Consider the following 23,301-nt stretch of genomic DNA (forward strand, 5'->3'; position numbering starts at 1 on the left):
ATTTCAGATCATAGCAAATTCTGTTACCAGGTAGTTTCCAATCTATTACGTTCTGAAATGCTAAAGTTATTTCAGATCATAGCAAATTCTCTTACCAGGTAGTTTCCAATCTATTACGTTCTGAAATGCTAGTTATTTCAGATCATAGCAAATTCTCTTACCAGGTAGTTTCCAATCTTATTATGTTCTGAAATGCTAAAGTTATTTCAGATCATAACAAATTCTCTTATCAGGTAGTTTCCAATCTATTACGTTCTGAAATGCTAAAGTTATTTCAGATCATAACAAATTCTCTTATCAGGTAGTTTCCAATCTTATTACGTTCTGAAGTGCTGAGGTTATTCACATCATTGCAAATTCTTTTACCAGGTTCACATGTACTATTTAGACAAGTCAGATGTGCCAGTATCAGTCACTTATAAAATTCCCACTCTTATTCTTTTCTCTATACTATTTCAGTGTCAAAGCAAATGCCTATTCAAAGTTTTATCATATGTACTGTATAGGTCAGTTGGGTTATTATTAATCACTTATCGCTGAGGTATTTATATTATTTCAGCAACATCAAAGTGGAGTGATTGCTTGTATTAGTCTTAGTAAGTGTATGGTAACTTCAGGGTTTGGTTTGGTTAAGTGAAGTTTAGGGTATCTTCTAAGACATGACATGACCTTATATTCTGCTATGTACAAGTGGGGGACAAAGATTGAAGGGTGTACTTTTTTTATACTGGTGGTTTTGTTACCCTTATGATCCACTATTATGTTGTTTTAATTACATGTACTGCTTTGAAGATGCTCCCATTTCCTGCTATGAACAAGGTGGGCAATAGACGACAGTTCAGTGGAGTTTCTTTATACTAGTGAAAGGTTTTGTTAAATTTATGTTCTACTTTTCATATCGGATTTTTTTCTTATCAATTTAAAACTCCTTTCCCTTCAGTTTTAGTATATACGAGTTCCAAGTTTATTTTTCTTCCTATTTATGTATAAGAGCAGTCATGTATTTGTATCTCAGGCTTACTGTTTCTGGCCTTTTCAATACTGCTTTCTTCACCTCAAAAAGTATATCTATTACATCTTAGCCTATTTCCATCAGCTATAGGAAGTCCTCTAAAATTGTCCCAGTGATATATTTTTTAGCAATGTGTTTCATCATATGGGACTTTTTTTTTTTTATAGTATTTTGTCTAATGGTCTTCCTCTGTAACATGAAGAGTAGACATATACTGGGGAACTATGCTTTTCTACAGTATTTTGTGCTTATATTTGTCTGCCTTTAACATGAAAAAACTAAAATAGGTAGACTTTTCCTTGAGTTATGAAAAAATGAAAAAGGTAAGTTTTCTGGGTTATGAGGAAATTAAAAGAGGCAGACTGTTTTCTGGGTTATCATCAAAGGACCTCTGCTAGCCTGGAACACCCGACAGTTGGCGAGGCATGATAGAAAGAGGCATGGTAGCTGTGAATCCTTTATTAAGACAGAGCACGCTAGTAGTACAACCACTCACACACACACCAGAAGGACAACAGTAGACTCACATATACCATCAACTTCACATCAGAAACTCTCCACACAAAGAAGTGACTCATCCGACACATCCAGGCTGCGAGACACGGTCGTTCATCTCAAGCACATCTGGATTCACATCTCTCGCCGGGTGTCATCCATCAGCATACACATACATGTATTCCATCCCCATCCTTCTCCATCTGCACATTCTCAGGGTGTCAAGCATCTTCCTTCCAGTACATGCACATACCAGTCATGTGTATCTCTCCCTAACCCTTATCTACCTTAGCCCTAGTCTTCCTACCTAGTACCAACGCCCTAGACACTCCTCCCGAGAGAGGGACGCGCCCTGTCAACCCCCGCACTCTGGTCAAGAAGCTTAAGGTGACATACGCAATGATTGGCAAAGCTGTTCCTGGGAAGAGGAGGATGGTAGTACTTAATCAATTTAGGTGTGGCTTTATGAACTATTGAGGGACATCCAATTCACGCCAAGAGGTAAGTTATACGCAGTGCAACGCATCCACCAGACCGGCAGCTCCTGTCGTCACACACACACGCCACTCCACACGTCACCTACTGGCAGGACACGCACTTTTGTACCTTCCTACAATTTAATGTTTAGAAACTCACAGCACACACTTTTAATAAAGGGCCTGTATGGAGTCATGTACACCTCGTATATGGGTGAAAATCTACGTAAGTGTTATTTATATCTTGGGGTGAAATGAATGGAAGGAAAAGAACAGTAATGTTTATAATTTGTGAGACTATTCCTTATCAATCGTACAGAAATACACTCATGCCAAAAAACTAAAATCAGAAATTCTTTCATTTATGACTGAGAAGAGCTTGTGGTTTAACACAAGGCCTGCTTGTTAAATCTTACATGGCTCTGTCACACCTCCTTTCAACAGTGGGTCACGGGAGAGCAGGAAGGCTGGCAATGCTTACTTAGTATTAGCTCACTGGGAAGCCAACTCACAAAATGAAGAATGAACTAAACAAAACACTTCCATTATGAACCCAAAAACACATGCAAACATCACATCTTACTGGATAAGATAAATGCCACTTGAAACAACAACAACAACCCAGCCGGGCCATGTCTTCCACGCAGAAGTCAGGTATGTATTGGACGAGCCTTCCTGCCTCCACCAGGCCACTCTGACCACCATGCTCAACACACAGACTTTGTACTGTGATTCCCAGGTCAGTGACCTCGGCAACACTGAGAGGTGAGGTCAGGTGAGGTCAAGGTTATAATTGCCCCTTCCCCAGAATAAGTAAAAGCAAGAGGTTTATTGCCATGAACACATTTTTGCACCAAGCTTTAAGGACTGAAAAATTTCCCTTGCACACAATTTTTACACAACTCAAATTCATCGGCAATACACTTCCAACTATTATACTTTCCTAGACAAGAATTGAAGGAAAAAAGACTTGTGCAGTGCTCACTGACAGAATGCTAAGCAATAAGATCTGTTGAGCAGGGTGTGAAGGGGCAAGAGTCTACACTAGACCAATGAGACTCATGCACTTTTTGGTTATCATAAACAGATGCACTCGAAGTATTAAAATAGAGGCCAATGCTCATACGAGACTTTCAAAATATATCAATTTGTAGCATGACACACACTCATAGCTTGGCCTTCCTAGTCTACACACTCAGAGCTTCCTCGGTCACACCTCACACTGGCAAATATCGAGTCTGTGATTAGAATGAGAAACATGATTATAACTAAGTGAAGGAGCGGGCAGTTCCCGGCGCCCTCCGTCCCCCATGCCTGCCCCGGAACACGGCGGGGCAGCCACAGGGGCGCGTGCAGCCCCGGAAACCAACGGCCCCACACTGCTTTGCTGCAAACAAACACACTATATACAAGACTCCTGGTTCCACACTGTTCACATAGGGCGAACAGCTACAACTATTGGGGGGGAAAAAAAGCAAGAAAGTGTGACCTTAGATTACATTGGTGTCATGAAGCAGGTTGGAAAAAATCATTTGTCAACTGTAACATTTATAACAGCATTTCATGAGAACGGTATGGAGCCAGGCTCATGGTACTGATTGTTGCCTCAGTCCTCCCGGCCAGTGAGGGGGCGTGAGGGCAGCACCGTCACGCCCCCCCGGGGGCCGGGAGGGCCTCTCTCACGCGACTGAGACTTGCACACCCATTGGACTAACTTTTTGCACAACCCTGGCATAGGCAAGCTCTGCCATCCACACGTCCATACCACTCTCAGTACAATGGAGCTGTCACACGCGCCTGGTCACTTTCCTGCGGGCATGAGCCACGCCGCGGCCCTGCCCCGGGAGGCTACACACAGCGAGAGGAGCGCCCATACAATCATACCATGTGTTCCACTATGGCTGCAACACTCGGGGCTACACCCACCCATACATGACCACCACACCAAATGATACACACTAAGCGTGAATATTATTATAGTTAAAGTGAATACTATGCTAAATCTATGGAGCATGCTTGAGACAAGGGAAGAGGGAGTGTTGACATGACCACACACACATAACACCCCTGAGCCACCCCCTCTGCCTTTGCAGGCCGCTAAGATTATAATATTCAGCACACTCAAAAAGGGATGTAAACATTCTGACAGCATCATCATCATCATCATCATTCTTCAACTACTTGTTCATAGCCTGGTGTCATCATCCACTCCTCAGCCACCCAGGTCTGCCGTACATCTGTCATCTCTCTCTTACATGTCATACCTGTTGTACTTCTCGCGGCCCCCCTGAGATGGCCCCCAAGACCCCCCCTGATTGCCCTCGCCCCAACTCCCCCCCCCACTGGAGCCCCCAGTGCCCCAGCTCCCATGGCTGCCCCCTCCCCCAGCAGTCTGGTTGACTGGTGGAGGGTTATTGGGGGGCCCCCCCTGGCTTGGCTGGCCCCCCTGACTGTAGCCGGGAGCCTGTGTGCCATCCTGATTCTGCTGCTGCAGGTTCCCCAGAAGTCCCCAGCTAGCCTGGCTGAGGGCAGCCAGCATGGGCATGGTCAGGGCCCCCATGTTGAGGGGATTGACATTCTGCCCACTGCCCTGCCCTCCCTGTCCTGACCCTAGCCCCAGCGACGTGCCCAGAGCTGCCAGGTTGGGCATGTCGCGGCTCCCGGCCTGATTCCAGCTTCCCCCATTGTTCATGCCCCCCCCGTAGCTGCCATACTGCCCGTACCGCCCATCCATGCGCCCACCACGTCCAAAAGGCCCGCGGTTGGGGTCACTCTTGGGCGCAGCGTTGGACACATGGACGGAGGTTCCCTTCACTATGTGGTCCTCCCCACACAGGTTCTGAGCTACTTCAGGATCTAGGAAAGTGACAAAGGCAAAGGCCCTGAATGGCTTAGGAATGAAAACATCGGTGACCTCACCAAACTTGCTGAAGTACTCGCGCAGGTCATCGGCGGTGATGTCTTCGGTGCAGCGGCCGATGAACACCTTGCTGTTCACCTGCTGAACTTGGCCTTCCTGCAGGGGGATACCGGTTAATAACACACAACCCCAGAAGCCCGATAAGGTGAAGGCGGCCCCAGGAGAGCTGGCGACTCCGGCCGGCGCAAGGGACTGGCAGCTAGACTGGCCGGGGCACAAGGCTGGGCAGAATGTGGTTGGCCATCGTATCTATACTAACTGGTCAATGCTGCTCATTGATTGGTGCTGAGCTGAATGACTGAAGGGCCTTCACACTAGGCACATGTTCCCCAACCAACCAACCCATCAGGAGGGTGATGTGCTTGGCTGGTTGGGTGTGCGATGAGCAAGCGTTGATCAGCCTTGCTCACCGTTCAGTCGGTGAGCCATTGCTCATACTAGACCAAAAACATCAAAGAAGCTTTTCGTGTATCATGAATAAATCATTAGATCATTAAAGCTAAAAACTAAAAGCTGAGAAGAATATATATTGTATCAGAGACCTCTGGTCGCAATGAAATTATTAATAGAATAGGTTCTACACTGATACGTCAGAGAATGCTCAGAAGTCATGGATCAGTGACGTGCAATCATTAAGGATAAGTTGAAAATAGCCTTTTCCCCAACATTATGCTATTAGTCATAATATTGTCATTAAGTTAAAACATGAACGGTGGCTTACGCGCGACGGAAGATTCCCCATGCCTGGCCAATCAGCGTGCGACGCCAAACCCATCGGCCAATGAAACTCGTGGGCTTCAAATTGTTGCTGTTGGTCGTACAGTGAGGCGCTCTGTCCCAATGTGAAGGGATCAGGAGGTGGTTGGTGAAACGAGCAACCGTTTGGTGAGCAATGGTTGGAGGAAATGTGCTAGTGTGAAGGCACCTTGATTCTTTCAGGACAGACTGATTATGTTAAGACTTGGCAAAAAGGATTACAAACAATTTGGACAAACTAAAAAAATTTGGAAAAACAACTTTGATTGAGTAAAATTTGGACAACCAAGATAGTGAGAGAGAAGTGAATAATAATTTCATACTTTTGAATTACTCAACCAGAGGATAATAATAAAACATAATTGGAACAGACAACATTACTAATAGACAGACAGGTGAAGAGATATTGAATGAGCCGGCCACAGCAGTTGACACAGAACCGTCAACCACACAAATAGGAGCTGATCAAGCCGGAAAAGTATCATTATTATAAGAATTAATCATCATTGTGGAGGTAATCTTGGCCTTTGGATGGATTTATCAAGTATACCAGGAGGGGGAATGAGGAGGGAGGGAGGGAGGGCATTGCTTAAGAGTAATATATCCACACAATATATATCACAGCATTAAGATATATCCATAGAAGTAAAGGTATATGTCACATGTATTTCAGTATTTCATGTCATCTGATCTGACTGTCACCCCCAGACAGAACAAGACTTACGTAACAAGGGTGGGTTACCTTGGAGTTGGGAATCTTCACGTCACACAGGCGCCCGTCGATCATGTGCCGCTGGGAGAGGACACGCACCTGGGTCTCATAATTGCCAAAGCGAATGAAACCAAACCCTTTACTCTGGTTGGTCTTGGGGTCCTTCTTGACCTGTGAGGAGAGGGAGAAAAATGGATGTTAGTGTGTTGGTGGCCAGCCCGGGAAATGAATGGGTGACTTTAATAAAAACATGACTAATACGTGCCACTTTTTTTTTTTTTTTTTTTTTTTTTTACAAAGGAGACAGATCAAGGGCTTAAAAAAAACAAGAAAGCCTGCTACTTACTGCCCCTAAAAAGAATGGAGAGGAGTGGCCGAAAGAGATGTCAATTTCGGAAGGAGATATGATATTACTTAATGAGATGGGCATGCATGGATATTCTATGTAATATTTTAGCCCTTTCTTCCCTGCACTATGCAAGACAAGCAATACATACAATAATGATTTTGATTTTAAAAGACAAGCAATACATACAATAATGATTTTGATTTTAAAAGACAAGCAATACATACAATAATGATTTTGATTTTATATAGCCCAGGCTGTTGTCAAGTGTTAATGAATTCTTCAGGAGAATTGGCACTTTGGAGAAGTAAATAACAGGATTATTATGAAGAGCTGTCAGTGAAAAGGATACATAGACGCTAAATAAAATCATTATTCATTATTATTATCATTATGATCACAATTGGGTAAAGGAGGAAGGAAACACGGGTGTGTTGAGGGAAGTTTCTTTCCAACTAGTTTTGCTTTTGTTTTAAGAAATTCGTCGAGAATAAACTCACCACAACACACCCGCTTCCTTCCTCCTCCTTTACCCTATGTTGAAAATGTCCTTTTACATTATTATCATTACAGCTATCAGTTTAAAAACTATATATTATTAAACATCAATAAAACTGTTCTGTGTTAATCATTACTAGAGTTATTTATCAATGTAAAAATAAAGAACAGGATAAATAATCAATAAATCTATCTGCGTGCCCATTCTGATCCCATCACAGTGCCCTAAAAGCCTACCTGAGCCATCAGGACCTCCCCGAAGGGCTCAAAGTACTCCCGCAGCTCCTTCTCAGTGGTCTTCCAGGGCAGCCCCAGCACGATGAGGTCAGAGCAGCGCTGCTTGCTCTCCATGCGCTTGGTCTTGGACATGGAACTCTCCAGGTGGTCATCGCTCTTACGCTTGTTTTCTGTAGAAGGGAAACAAAACTTCTCTAGATGTCTGTGGGGTCTTGAAGAATGGATCGATGTAGGACACCAATGGATGATAAGGATGAGAAAAAGAAGACAAAGAGGAGGAATTACTGGAGGTTTTGTGTGAGTGTTTTTAGTGGAGAAAATAAAGGAGCTATTACACTGGGCAAATTTTCCGTGGTCTTCGGTCAAACAATGATTTCCGCTGGCGTGGTTCTCATTTGTTTCTTGTTATTGCTGCTGCTGCTGATGGTGAAATCTACTGTAGCTTTGGAAGATCGTGGACACGTCAGAAAACCACGGAAATAGGAGAACCACGCCAGTGGGAATCGTGGTTTGACTGAAGGTCCACAGAAAATTTGCCCAGTGTAATAGCCCCTTAACCTTCCCTAGATATCTGAGCCTTGAGGAATAATTGAATGTAAGACACCAAAGGAAAACAAAAAAATCATTACTTGAAGATTTGTGTAGTTACTTTTCTTAAGGAGGTTTTCAGAGGGTGGTGAGAAAAAATTCTAGATAGACGTTCAAGCCTTCAGGAATAAATGTAGGCAAACACTCATGAATAACCAAACTTAATACTGACAAGAGGTTTTCTGAGGTTATCTATCATTCTTAGCGAGGTTTTCTGAGGGGTCAAAAAAAAAAAAAAAACAAAAAAAAAAAAACTCGATGTCTGATGAGCTTTGAGGAAAAAATTATTGAAGGACAGTAAAGGCTAACCAAACATAATTACTATAACGTTTGTGTACTGAGCGACTTCTGTATCGAGTTATATTTTAGTAAGGAAAGCTGGGTAAAAACTGATAAAACAAACAATAAATTCAGCATATATATATATATATATATATATATATATATATATATATATATATATATATATATATATATATATATATATGGGTAAATGACTCAAGGACTATGATTGTGGGAAGGGGATGTTATAAAACCTATTCACCTCCACAAAGCTCAACCTCATCATCATCATCATTCATCGACGCCGCCTCCTAGGAGCTCCCACCAGGGGATGGCCACAGCAGAAGAGTTTCCAACTTTCTCTATCCAGACACTCCCTCCTTGCCTGCTCAGTTTCTCAAGGATCTTTCCCCACCTCTCCCTAACATACTCCTGCACCCTATCTCTCCATTTCACTGGAGGTCGTCCTCTAGCATTCCCTCCCTCTATCTCACTCTCCTCCATTCGCTCCATGAGGCCAAACCACTTTTTAAAGTCTGTCGGCGCACTTCTTCCCACACCACTTCTCTTTCTTCACCCCCTGACATTCCAAAAAAAAAATGCTCACACACACTTCCATTCATTCCATTCATTACAAGCACTCCTCAAGTAACTCATTCCCTCCTTGCTCTGACCTCTGACTTTCATTCCTCCTCTGACTCTTTCATTCTAGCACGTTTCACTTGCATATGTATTATGGTACTATTAATCCCATTTTTCTTTCTCACTCACCTCTCATCATCCATGCTTCAATCATTCCTACAGTCATCCCTTCTTCCTTGCAATGCCCTTTCTCTTATCTCTCCCTCCGTACCACCATGCTTACACATAACTGATCCAAGGTACATAAACTCACTGACCTCCATTTCTTCACCATTCAAAATTATTTTGCATTCTTTTTCACATTCAATTCCCACTATATGGGCATACAAAATCTACAACCTCACTTCTACTTCGCTCACAAACCATCACCTTACTTTTGTTGACATTTACTTTCAGCTTTCTCCTTTTAGACACTACCAGAAGCACTGACCAAATTTTGTAAGTCACTTTCTCACAACCTCACCTAGTAAATATGATGATTCAAACTCCATTAACCCGGTAGCTGCGGGGATCATGTTTCTTAAACGCTCCTCTAAGCGAGAAAAATGAGAAAAAATCATCACCCATGCAAACTATTTCATAATATATATCAATGCATTTGTGATAAGTTTATGCATCATCTATTTTGGGGGGTTTATATCATTGCAAAAATTTGGCCTGTCGCTGGTACACAGTAAAGCCACGAATTTGGCCCGTCGCTGCTACCGGGTTAAACGTACCAAAAGATAAAAGATAACCAATCATAAAACAATAACATGACCTTCCCACACACTGAGACATCTTTCACATATCATTAACCCACTCAAATAAAATATATTCCCAAAAATGATAAAAACAGCTGCATAGTAGGTTTGAGGGGTGAGTGAAGCAATGTGCCCCCTGGCGTATGCTTTCGGTTGGCTAATTTAGTAAATTTGGTGACCAGTGAAAAAAGTACTACAAAATATATCACTAGGCTATAAAATAAAATGTAGGCTACATCCCAAAAATCAATTAAAATGGTAGCCAAGTAAAACCATAGGACTGTGAAAAAGTAAGATGCAAATATTGAAGTAAAAAACAGTAAAATCAGGATATAGAGGCATGGATGGAGGTTCAAATTGATTGTACGCCAAGCTAGTCAACGAAAGAAATGAGACTGCAAGTAAATTGAACAACATTTCTTTTAGTCTTTTACAATAAACTCGAGTAAAGGAAGCAGCTCAAGGGCAAAATTGAATAAGTAAAAAAGCCAGCTAATCACTCCTAAGAAAGTAGAAACGAATGGTCAAATGAGAAAAGGCATCTTGACACTCCCCTCTTCAAGTATAATAAGTTTCCTATCACTAAACCTATGAAATAAATGAATAGTATAAGTTTCCTATCACTAAACTTATGAGATAAATGAATAGTATAAGTTTCCTATAACTAAACCTATGAAATAAATGAATCAGGTCATATAAACAGAGTATTGATGAAAGTTTCCTACCACCAAACCAGTGCAATTAATCAAAGCAATGCAAAACCTCAAAAACTGAAAGGAATGGGAAGGATACAAAATTAACTCTAAACCAGGACTAATGAGGGATATATATAAAGATGAAAGGAATGATAAGCGATAACTCCTGCCATGAAAATAAATATAAATGAAATGTGACCTTGACTTACAGAATGAGTACAAAAGGAAGATAAAACCACACAACAGCAAACATATAACACTATCAGACTTAATATTTGAAGTGCTAAGTGAAAAATGCTGTGGATAGAATTAATGAATGTGAAAACTCCTGCAGTAAAAATGAATCATGTGAAAACTCTGGTAAAAATAAATAAACAATGACTTCTGAATTAAGAATGAATTAGGAATCTGACCTATGCTTACAAAATCAATAAATGGAGAAAGACGGATCCTTTCAGTATAGTTAGGTTTGCTTGTGTGGTAAACTAAAATCCTGTGATGATGTGCAAGAATACTAGATATGCTTATTTTTAGTATTATGGTCTTTTTTTCTCCATTTTCATATTGGTTGGTATTAAATATAGCTTACCTACATTATTTATTATTTCATTCAGTGGGAGCTTAAATTGTTTTGCCTACCATAACCTTACTTTTTTTTTTGTATTAGCTGTTTTATCTTTAAGTTGGAGAAAAAAGCAGCAATAGATATAAGAATAGAGGGAAGTGGCACAAGAAAATGGGACCTATAGAAAATATGAAAAAATAGAGTTGAACTAGCTAATATAGGCATGGTAGGCAGCATTATAACCCACACAGAAAAGGATATCAACTAAAAATGCAACCTATATTTAATCCTAACCAACCAGGAAAATAACGGTATGCTACTAAAAGCTACATCATCTCAATTTGTCCCCTTAAGCAAAAACTATATATCCCACTGAATGAAGGAACAAATATGTAATCTAGATATAATCCTAACCAACCTAAAGATAAAACAGCTAATACAAAAAAAAAAAAAAAATGGTTGAGTACGGTTATGGTAGGCAAAACAATTTAATCTCCCACTGAATGAAAGAATAAATAATGTAAGCTATATTTAATACCAACCAATGTGAAAATGAAGAAAAAGACCATGATACTAAAAACAAGCATATCTAGTATTTCTCACTAAAAAGGGGGAGGGAAATAAAGTAACCTAATCTATTACATGCCAACCAGATGATAAAGACGTGATGCTAAGAAAACTTATCCTCCACACAAAAAAATAATAAGTATATAACCCACCAACCAACCAACCGGATTATAACACGTTTGACACCATAAATAAGCATCTCATATTCCCAATTATATAGGAAACAAAACACGCATACACAAAAATACTAACCGGAACAAACCGGAAGAAACGGAACACGTGTGCTTCTAAAAATAAACACACACACACACACACACACACACAAGAACATAAAAACATAGGCAGTATATCCCGGTTCTTGGGGTATGGAAAAAAATAAAATATAACATTCCCGCCTGAATGAGAGGTGACGCGGCGTATAGCAAGAAGGGATGAGAGAAGAGGAGTAGGAAAGGGAGTGGAGTGGGAGGAGAGGAGAGGGAGAGGAGGGGGAGAGAAGAGGCCGGCTGGGGAGGACGCCGCGCGGGAGAGAAGGGGAGAGTGGAAGGGAGTGGGAGGGGGAGTAAACCAACGCTACACCGGCCGGCATTTCCTTTCTTTCACCCCTTATCACATCTCCCCGCCTCCATCACCGACTGAAAACTAAACCAAATACCTCTAAAAACATCACCACGCCATTACCTAAGCCGTGAAAAAGCCGGGAAACGTTACGTAATATGGCTGAGGTGAGGCGTGGCTTGCTGGCTGGCTGCCCCCCCAACTATCCCCATCAAGCCTCGCCTTTCCCTTATTTCCCCACCTCCCGAGCCTTCCAACATGCCGGTGTGGGAGTAAACAGGTGTGAGGGTGCCCAGGTAGCCTCCACATGATGAAGAAATCCACATACACACAAACAAAACCATGGAAATCAGATATGTGAACCTGCGCGAGGCCTATACTAACTAGCCTATTTCACGATGACCCCAGTACTCTACGCCATTCCTACGCATACACGGGCTTTGATATAATGCTACGCCGCCGTATACGCCTACAGGAGAGGGTATGGACATGGGAAGTGAGGGAAATGGGAAAAAATGTGAGGATGCGCGGGGGAATGGCTGCCGCGTCCCTTTACCCGCCAGCCCACCGCCTTCCCTGGTCGGTATTCAGACGCCTCCGCCTCCCACATCCACTATTTCCAAAAGCCGAAAAGGATATTAATCGGGTTCTAATGAGCGTTTCTTTACAATCACGGTACCGAAGAAGGGTCAGATTACCAGTGGGACCATAAAAATACCCTTGGAAATGCCCGAAATCCCTACGAAAGCCTTGAAATATGTGCTGGGCGCCGCAATGTAAAATATGCCTACCCGGTCTCCCCGCCCTGCACGCCCACAGCTGCCACACCGAAGGGAAAAGTCACTAAATACGAAGGAAATAAGGCGTAAAGTAGAGATAAGAGACGTAATGGCTGCCAGGCGCGGTCTATCTTGCTACCCGCCCGCCGCCACCACCACCGCTAAACCCTTACCTACCCATTTCAAACCCCATGGACGTCGAAATAATGGATAAATAACGATAAATGAGGATAAAACTAAGGGGACACATGCATAATGGCTACCCGAGTTGGCAACATTCCTAAATCTTTCAACACTTGCACCCGGCTTCCCAGTCTCTGCCGCTGAATGTATGCATATAACGTAAAATGACGAAACAAGAGCTGACAACGTACTGAATAATACTAAGGGCTAAATAAGAATGAGATGAGCAATGGCTACCCTACCAACCCCGGCCCCGGGTTCGAACCCCAGCCTCTTAACTTATGCATAACACGGATAAATAATGTAATGTGGAGTAAAGAAACACTAAACAGAGCCTAATTAAAGCAAAATAAGGCGTAAAACAGTAATGGCCAATCCGCTAGGGCCTCGACACATCACCACCGGGGCCCGGCTTCGAATCCCAGCCACTAAAATCAAGCATGGCAGGTAAAAATAAGGTAATAAGGAGTAACAACACTAAAAACGAGTAAATACAGTTAAATAAGGGAGAGAAAAGCAATGGCCGCCCCCAAACACCGGCCTCTGCCCATGGACATCGCAAGACCGTGGCCTCACAACCCAACACCCTTCGGAAACACCCAGATGACGGAGATAAGCTAATGAGGACTGAATTAACACTAAATAAAGGGTAATTAAGCCTAAATAAGGGGGAAAAGGAGTAATGCCCGCCTGCTTTGACCCCTCGGTAGCCCCCAAAACGCAACACCCACCCTTCGGAAACACGCAGAAGAGGAAGATAGGTAAATAAAGACTAAATAAACACTAAAATAACGAGTACTTAGCGCTAAATAAAAGGGAAAATAAGTAATGGCCGCCCAACCCCCCGGCCCAAGCCCCCAAAAAACCCAACACCCACCCTTCGGAAACACACAGAAGAGGACGTAGTAGAGTAATTAAGCACGAAATAACGTAATAACAACCAAATAAACGCTAAATAAGGGGGAAAATCAGTAATGGCCGCCCAACCCCCCCGGCTCATGCACCTCAAAAACCCAACACCCACCCTTAGGAAACACGCAGAAGAAGACGTAGTTCCAGCCCTCGTCAGGAGAGTGCAGGCGGCCGTCCACCAGCCTGACGCCCCTCATGCTACGGCTCTCAGCATGACGGTACTTGAGGCCGCAGGCGCCGGGGAACTGCGCCACGAGGGTCGAGAGCAGCAGTGTGTTGTCATCCTCCGTGGGGATCTCAATGGGCTCGTCGTTCTCGTCCTCGCACACTTGGATGTAGCAGCTCATATTGACCATAGGGTAGGGCGGCGGCGCGGGTCTGTAGCGGGCCACAGCGGGGGTGTATCGGGCGGCGTGCGTGGTGGTGCTGGGTCCTCCTCCTCCGCGTCCCTTCGCTCGACTGTCCTCTTCGTGACGTCACTGGCGTGGTCGAGCTGGGCCGGCGGTTCCTTGGCTCTTGAAAAAAATAAATGCTAATAAAAAATAATTCCCAGAGCGCTGTAGACACTAAGGAGATTTTTAACTTAAGTATCACCATCATAAAATACTATCTAGAGTTGTAGTTGAGTAGGAGAAGTTAGAAAGCCTTATCCTATCGACATTCCGCTGGTTCCTTATCTCTTGAAACAACTATAGTATATGTAAATGCTAATAAAAAATAATTCCTAGAACCCTGCAGGCACTAAGGGAGTTTTTAACTAAGTATCACCACCATAAAATACTATATAGAATCGTACGTAGTTGAGTATAGGTGAAGTTACAAAGCCTTATCTATATATTCCAATAAAAAAATCATTGTTAGAGCCCTATGGAGACACTAAAGGGATTTTTAACTTAAGTATCACCACCATAAAATACTGTCTAGAATCGTAGTTTAGTAGGAGAAGTTTAAAGCCTTTTCCTATCTACATTTCAATCTATACATCAAAGTTTTCGTGTGTTTGAGGTCCATTCGTCCATTCATCACACTATTTCCGTTATTATGTTTTATATGGAGTTTATTTTAACATCATCCACCTTGAATGAAGCAAAATTTCATATCGAGTTCAGCAGCTTCTCCCAAAAACGGATCATCATTGATTATCGCCATTAACTCCCTGTATACACCGTTTTTAGTCTTGAATGTGTGTTTTTGGACGGCAATAACTCACTTCGGCCTCGGAAACACGTAAAATAACACGTATAAGATATAAGAAGTGGCCTACGTGACCAAGCTAGAACGCTGTATCTGAACACGCTCTTTGACCTTGGCTTCATCTTTATAAACATCCCTTAAAACCACCCTAATACATACTCTACACACGTATTTTCACAATGCATGACTCTAGAATGAATATGCATCCCCGTATTTCTTATTAAAGCCTGAAAATAAGGGTGTGTATAGGTGGGATGTGTGGTTAGCCAAGGGTCAAAGAACGGAACGAGGCTCTGAGGGTGGAGAGAGCGATTACAAATTTTAGTTCTTGCGTTGACTCTGTGGCGTTGGTTGTGAATATCCCGCGTCTTCCTGGCCCGGGGGCGAGGCGGAGTGTGTCCCCAGAGTCCCCAGCATTTCCCCTTCCCCCTGTGGTAAAATCAAGCTGGTGGGTAACTTAATACGTTAGCTAATAAGGAATTTCTCTCGTCTTGTACATATCCTATCATGCGTATAACCTTTGCAGTATATGATATAGAGTGATTTAAAGTTTCTCCCATGTTATATTCGTATTATTTTAACTCTTTTACTAATTTGGGATGTCTTTATAAAGCTGAAATAATAAGGAATCCCTCTCGTCATATTCATTTCTGCATGCGTATTGCTTTTGCAGTATGATGTACACTAACTCCAATGTCCTATGTTGTACTATATTCTTATTATTGTAACTTCTTTTACTGATTTGATATGTCTTTATAAAGCTGAAATATGTGTGTGCAGTGTGGAAATATGTCGCTTCTTACATGCGTTATTTAATTTGCAGCATATATCAAAATGTATGCTGTCTCGTTGATGCATATGCCTGCACAGCATTATTAAGTATGTGCTAGAACCGTAATTCCCGTTAAATGTCAAAAGTAGGTCATGTGGTTTTACGGAAGTGCGATTAAGATGGTTTCACTTCAGTATAGGTTATTTATATATCGATTTGGCAAGACAACACATGAATAGACTTACACTGAAGGGCCATGAGTCTTGTCTTTCCTTTGGCATTTGTTCTGAGTTATATTAAGCTTCAGAACGTGTTATAGCAAGGGCGATGAAGTCTGGCCTGAATATTGATAGTTTTCTGGTATGTTCTCGATTCTAAGGGAAACTCGTGTGTGTACTCCTCTCATCTCTTATTAAATTAGAGATCAGTATATTCCTTCTCTTTCTCGGTCTTCAGCCAGAGTTAAAATAGTTACTAAGATTTCCTCAGCATGATAGAGTGAAGCTATGACTGAATATTGATAGTTTTCTCGTATGTTCTCGATTCTAAGGGAAACCCGTGTGTGTACTCTCATCTCGTATTAAGTTAGAGGTCAGTATATTCCCTCTCTTTCTCGGTCTTCAGCCAGAGTTAGAATAGTTACTAAGATTTCCTCAGCATGATAGAGTGAAGCTATGACTGAATAGTGATAGTTTTCTCGTTTGTTTTCGATTTTAAGGGAAACTCGTGGATATATTTTCTTCCTCGCTCTTTAGTCATAGATCTAAGTAATGATGAGATTTCTTCAGCATGTTACAGTGAAGATATTAAAACGAATAAGAAGAGTATTAGCGTGTCTTTGTCTCTTCTTTGTCAGATTGGAAACTACTATATATCTATCTCTTCAACTATACCTGCGTAGTAAAGTTAGATACAAAGTTACAACAAACCTTCCTTAACATATTACAACGAATAAGAGGAGTAATGGTAATGTTCTAGTCGCTTTTATGTGCTATGGAGAACTATCTTTTATATAATTTCCATCTTCCTTCATCTGCGTAGTAAAGTTAATAGATACAAAGTTACAACAAACCTTCCTTAACATATTACAACGAATAAGAGGAGTAATGATAATGTTCTAGTCGCTTTTATGTGCTATGGAGAACTATCTTTTATATAATTTCCATCTTCCTTCATCTGCGTAGTAAAGTTAGATACAAAGTTACAACAATTAAACCTTCCTCAACATATTACAACGAATAAGAGGAGTAATGATAATGTTCTAGTCGCTTTTATGTGTTATGGAGAACCATCTTTTATATAATTTCCATCTTCCTTCATCTGCGTAGTAAAGTTAGATACAAAGTTACAACAATTAAACCTTCCTCAACATATTACAACGAATAAGAGGAGTAATGATAATGTTCTAGTCGCTTTTATGTGCTATGGAGAACTATCTTTTATATAATTTCCATCTTCCTTCATCTGCGTAGTAAAGTTAGATACAAAGTTACAACAATTAAACCTTCCTCAACATATTACAACGAATAAGAGGAGTAATGATAATGTTCTAGTCGCTTTTATGTGCTATGGAGAACTATCTTTTATATAATTTCCATCTTCCTTCATCTGCGTAGTAAAGCGAGCCAGGTGGTCAGTCAGGCATTGCAGGTGGCCTTGGTGACACGTAACCAATGCAAATAATGATGATCTACGTACGTTGCCACAACACACATCAGTCTGCCCTTCAGTGGCGCTATGCAGTGACACCATGATCAGCTTGACCTTATGATATGTACCCAGCTCAGCAGATTATTCCTTAATTCTTGCATCATCTCGCTCTTTGGTAATTAATGCTAACTTGTCTATAGTACCACCTCGATCCTTTTTCTTCAGTAATTACTAAAAGGAAGTAGTTAGTTAAAAGTATATGAGATTAGTCCATTAATTATTTTTTTTTATTATTTAGGTTTGGAGCGACTTCTATAATATGAAAATACAGTCCATTTTTTTTTTATGTAAATTGTTCGGGGGTTGGAATGGATAGCACCTCGATTCTTTTTCTTCAGTAATGAGAATTGATTAATAGTTTATTGTTGCAAGTAAACAACAAAGGAGAATGAGAAGAAGCAGTTAGTTAAAAGTATATATTGGCATTAACTTTCGCAGGATGTACACAATGAGTTCACTTTATTTACCTGTCTTTGTTTATTTTACCTCATTAACCTGTCTGATTATTTTACTTTTTATATACACAAAAATGATTGATGATTGATTGATTGATTGATAGTTTATTGTTGTAAGTAGACAACAAAGGAGAATTGATGAGTCAAGATTTAAATTCCTCCACATTATTACTATTATTATTATTATTATTTTTCACTTTGAAGCATATCACAGTTGTACTTGTTATAAATATTATCATAAGTATTATAGTCACATTCCCACTCTCTCCTTCTGGTTATCTCAGCATACACTCGATCAGTTCATATCTTTTTTTTTTTTTTTTTTTTTTTTGTGTGTGTGTGTGTGTGTTCAATGTCATCGTTGCATGCCGTAACTTATTACCATAATCACACACACACGAATAAGAAGAGTAAGAATAGTTTAATGGTCGCTTTTTTTGTTCTGTGGCAAACTACTGCATGTCTTTCAACCTTTAGGCCTACCCATGAGATCCTAAGTTATGATATAAGCCTGCCTGATCATGTTAAAACGACTAAAAAACAAATTATTATTTTACACACACACACACACACACACACACACCAGAAGAAGTCATGTGTGCCAAAAAACATTCACAATTTAAGAAAAACATAATAAAATTGTTTCAGAAGACAGGGCACTACCAGCTTGATTTAATTCTGTAAAAATGCAATTAATCAGGAATCAACACATATACAAATACTCAACTAAGCACTAATTTGCCTTCCTTCACACATTAATTAAGTGCAAGACTGTATCTCTGCACTCCTTTCATTTCTATTAACTTTTGTATGCCATTTTTTTCTACATGCTTCTGTGTGAAATAAAACTTATCATTATTAGCAATGTAACTGAATTATTATCATTATTATTATTATTATTTCAGTTCATGGAAGAGGACACGGAAATCAGCGCAACACACACAGCCTCATGCAACACTCCCGAACAAGCATGACAGCGAAGCTCAACTCGTGCCAAAGAGAGAACAAAAAATGAACAAAATAACAAAACCGTGAACATTTAGTAGCATTTAACCTCCTACGAGAGCAAGAACGAGTGAGACAAAGAAGGAGAGTTAGTCATATTCTTTCCTATCTCTCTACCTCCTCCTTCTCTTGTAACCATGAATCTCACAAGCTTACCATTCATCGGGCAGCTGTACCTTCCCTTCCTCCTCACCTCCCTCATCATTGGCATGCTCGTCCTCATCTTACTTGAGAAGACAAAGACGAACAAGAATGACGCACCACAGAAAACCACTTTGAGGGAGAACCGAACCAAGAACAGCTCTGAGAACAGTGCCAAGGACAGTACCAGTTTCTCAGCCACTCAGGAACCAGACGAGAAGTGCAAGACTGTTCCAAATACCCAAACAGTGAAAGACGAGGACTGCAACACAGAACCGACACCAGAAAACGCTACCAAGGAGAATGTGTTGCAAGAAACCACCACCTCCACCACTGCCGCAGCTGCCACCGCCCACTCCTCTTGCTCCGCCTCCTCCTCAGCCAGCGAGGAGGAGGTGGGCCGGCCAAGGAAGGTGGTGAAGAGGCCCAAGAAGAAGCATGCGTGTAAGGGGAGTGCCATCTCGTGTGCCACCAAGAGGAAAGTGACGGCAGTGACGATTGTAACGGACTCGCAGGAGGAAGAGGTGCAGGTGAGAGAGAGAGAGAGAGAGAGAGAGAGAGAGAGAGAGAGAGAGAGAGAGAGAGAGAGAGAGCAAGTAATATGCTTTTTTAATACCAATATAAGATGAATTTTTCTCTATTTTGTAAATGTAGTTTTTCATCTGTCCATTGCTACATTGGCATATTTACAGGTTATATATTTAAGACAGAAAGACACTAATTTTGTTCTTCAATGTACAAGATCAGTTTATATTCAACTTTATGCTTTTTCCCATTTCATTGAGAAAGTTACTAATTTAACTGAATACTAATAATAAATGCCAAAGAAAAAAAGCAGTTTCCATACCTCATTGTCTGAACAGGTATATCAAAAAGCAGCTCTTCACACCTTGTCCTCTTGATTACAGGTGTCATTAGAGGACCTGGCGGAGGAGATCAGGAGCCAGGGAGTGACTTGCAGCGTGCACCCAGCCACCACAACCCATCTGCCGCCCCTAAGCAGTGTGAGTATTAGGGTCATGTTGTAGCAAACACACTAGTATTGACTTGTTACTTACACATCCTTGTACAGTAAACCCTCGATATAACAGACTAATTTGGGGGAAGCTTAGTCCGTCGATGCCGAAAGTCCGTTATAAGTGGCAAAAAAAAAAAAACGTAAAATAATACCGACGAACCTAATAAACGTAGGTGAATAACTTACTGACAACCTTGTGTTAATAGAAAATCAAGTAGACAATCACACTTATAGCAAGGTTCACATCACACCACCGTTAAGATATGATGATTTAGGATGTGGCGGGAAAAGGTAGCTCCGCCCACAAAAATATTCCTATGCGGTCTCCCGTTTTCTCTCTCCTTCTGTCTCTCGCACTTACTAGGGTATACTCACTTAATCCTATACTATATAAATTCTACAACATCCTAAATCATCATATCCTAACACCACCATCGTCTACATCTACAGGACCCTGCTCACCTGCTGCTGCTATTTGGGACCACCAGTGAGGGGTGCCAGCGCCTTCAGGAGAGTCTAGCGGCAGCCCTCGGTGGTGGTGGCGCCGTCCCCACCCCCCCGCCGCAGCCCTTCCTCTTCAGTGTCACCTGCTGGTCTGCGTCTGCCTCTGGGGATGTGTTTGAGGTATGTTGATGTTGTTTTTGTAAGGGGTTCTTCAATGTATTTTTTGTTTATTATTATTATTTTCTATTTTTCATTTTTTAAGCAAGGAGGCAGTTCAAAGTGATTATAAAGGTTACTGTCTGGGTTACAATTGCCTGATCTTTATAAATTTTGCCTTGATCTTTATAAACTTTGCCTTGATCTTTATAAAATTTGCCTTGATCTTTATAAATTTTGTACATCTCAACTTTGCTAACTTAAATCTTGACACCTTACTATTCCAAATTTTTACCTAGACTGTAAATTTTGAACACCTTAACTTTACTAATTTTTTGTGTACCTTACCTTTACAAATTCTGAGGTGAACTTATCTTTGTAAATTTTGAGGTGAATTTATCTCTTCGTACAAATTTTGATGTGAACTTATCTTTGTAAATTTTAAGGTGAACTGACTTTTACAAATTTTAATATGAACACCACTTTTGAAGGTTCTTGATGCATTAACTTTCCACATTTTAGCTACTTGGGTGTGTAAGCCATACCATATTATCATCCTACCTCACTTGTCATCCTCCCCCACAGTCTGCACGGGACCTCAACACCTCTCTGAGTGGGTGTGGGGGTGCTGAGTGGCTGCCCATCGCCTGCATCGCCGCCGCTGATGAGACGGAGGCGGACAGCGAGCCTCCCGTCATGGGCCGCCAGCAGTACATCAAGACTGTGATGGACAAGTTGACCAAGCCGTGAGTGTTGTTGTGGATTGTGTGTTTTTGTTCCTCTTGGTTCTGAATCTTGTGTTGGGGTATTTGTATTGTATGGGGAGTTCTTGTTCCTTCCTCTTGACTCCTCTGCAATCCTGCACTTTGATCATTGTATTATATGGTAAACTCTTATCCTAGATTGGTCTACACTGAAACAAAGACATAACAGTATAAATCTAAACCAGTTACTGTATACAATGAGGTTCACACACTTACATAAAGCCCTGACCCTGAGTACTGGTACCCTGAGAAGTCACCGATCTTATACTAGGCCACAGAGAGAAAAACCAAGACAGTAATAGATTAAACCCCTTATGTCACAGCCATGGCCTTGAGACTGCTGACAGACAGCTTGAAGAACCTCAACAACAACATTCCCTTAAGTACACACATTTAAAACCAAACTTCATCAACGTCCCTGTCTGACAGGAGTGAAGGCTCAAGGGACAGTAACAAACATGAGAATAAAACATGCAAGTAGAAGACAATAGTCGAGTAGTCACTAACCTTAAGACCTTTCCACAGGGGCAAGAAGTAGAAATAAAGACCAAGAGAGCATTGATTTAAACCAGTCTATATAAATTAACTACGCACATTTAAGAGCAAAACATACAGGTAGAAAGGCAACACTTGAAAAGCCACTAACCTCATACCTTCCATAGGGGCAAGAAGTAGAAATAAACAATAAAAGTATAAACCCATTCTATATACATCTTACTACTCACATTTAAAAACAAAACACCTCTCCTTTGGCCCCTCATCATTACTTTCTTTATAGGAGCAGTGATTAGCAAACTTTATTTATTTATTTTTGCCCTTGAGCTGCTTCCTTTACTGTAAAAAAAAAAAAAGGTAGAAAGGCACCACTCGAAAACTCACTAACCTTCGACTGATCCACAGGGGCAAGAAGTGCTGTGGGACGAGCTGTGGCACGAAAACCATCGACATCGAAGACTTGGCCTCATCACTACTTCTATCCCGGGCCGCCGTCACCTCATAGACGACACAAAGCAGCCCCAAAGCCCTGAGATTACTTCACGGGGGGAGGGCCGAGGGGTCAATCAACATGGTGCACTCACTAATAAGTATTCCCCTGGGTACTGTAGTGTTCTATTCTCCGTAGTGTTGTGATATTATGACTGCCAGGTGAGCGGTTGTCCTTGGCAGGGTAGGTCTTGTTATGTAAGTACTTAGCGTCCTTCGTCCCGCTGTAAATAGTTACCCGTCGATGGTTTGTGCGTCGACGTTTCTTTTTGTATGATCTCGGAGGAGTGGATGTGTGTGTGTTCGGATGTGTGTCCAAGAGAGGCTATTATTAAAGAGTACTTGTTTATATTCTTGTTTGAATTTTCTTGTTGGGAGAAGTAGGAGGCAAGAGGTTGCTTACAAACTTGTCACAAAAAAGCCTCATTTAGCGCTGCATGCCAATATGAGTTAATGGCATGAAGAAAAAGGCTCTTGAGTACATTAGTTAAGAGAAGAAAACCACCCAGTGAAATGGATCATAAGGAGACACTATAATAAAACCCCCAAAAAATACTTTACCTCCATATTGTATAAAAAATGACAAAAATCTCAGGAAAATTGAAAGCATAGTGAAGAAACCATCCTTAAACATGTACTGCAAGAAATTCTACAGCAATACCAAAAAATAATAACCAGTAATATGCAAAAAA

The 23,301-nt window shown here is 41.3% G+C and overlaps 2 protein-coding genes and 1 long non-coding RNA gene across 8 annotated transcripts; 1 reads left to right on the top strand and 2 right to left on the bottom strand.

Moving 5' to 3' along the window:
• Positions 1-1,455: 1,455 nt before the first annotated feature.
• Positions 1,456-14,496, bottom strand: LOC126985822 (TAR DNA-binding protein 43-like). Of its 5 annotated transcripts, XM_050841247.1 has the most exons (6): positions 14,079-14,496; positions 9,428-9,496; positions 7,453-7,622; positions 6,402-6,542; positions 5,625-5,735; positions 1,456-4,999 (listed from the first exon to the last, which is right to left on the bottom strand). In XM_050841247.1, exons 1-6 carry the CDS (start codon positions 14,320-14,322, stop codon positions 4,235-4,237), a joined length of 1,500 nt encoding a protein of 499 aa, XP_050697204.1. In that variant the 5' UTR covers positions 14,323-14,496; the 3' UTR covers positions 1,456-4,234. The 5 variants fall into 5 exon arrangements, with proteins under 5 accessions (XP_050697204.1, XP_050697206.1, XP_050697207.1 ...); XM_050841249.1 differs by lacking the exon at positions 5,625-5,735 and having other exon boundaries at positions 6,384-6,542; XM_050841250.1 differs by lacking the exon at positions 5,625-5,735 and having other exon boundaries at positions 14,079-14,495.
• A 942-nt stretch (positions 14,497-15,438) lies between these two features.
• On the top strand, positions 15,439-22,958 carry LOC126985824 (uncharacterized). The gene is made up of 6 exons (XM_050841258.1): positions 15,439-15,608; positions 19,003-19,773; positions 20,152-20,247; positions 20,712-20,885; positions 21,447-21,607; positions 22,526-22,958. Exons 2-6 carry the CDS (start codon positions 19,240-19,242, stop codon positions 22,623-22,625), a joined length of 1,065 nt encoding a protein of 354 aa, XP_050697215.1. The 5' UTR covers positions 15,439-15,608; positions 19,003-19,239; the 3' UTR covers positions 22,626-22,958.
• LOC126985825 (uncharacterized) lies at positions 16,676-18,996 on the bottom strand. 2 transcript variants are annotated; one of them, XR_007739084.1, is made up of 2 exons: positions 17,293-18,996; positions 16,676-16,861 (listed from the first exon to the last, which is right to left on the bottom strand). It is a non-coding gene; the product is annotated as an uncharacterized LOC126985825 (long non-coding RNA). The 2 variants fall into 2 exon arrangements; XR_007739085.1 differs by having other exon boundaries at positions 16,676-17,004.
• Positions 22,959-23,301: the final 343 nt, after the last annotated feature.

The sequence above is a fragment of the Eriocheir sinensis genome, chromosome 60 (assembly GCF_024679095.1).
Source record: "Eriocheir sinensis breed Jianghai 21 chromosome 60, ASM2467909v1, whole genome shotgun sequence".
Lineage (NCBI taxonomy): Eukaryota > Metazoa > Arthropoda > Malacostraca > Decapoda > Varunidae > Eriocheir > Eriocheir sinensis.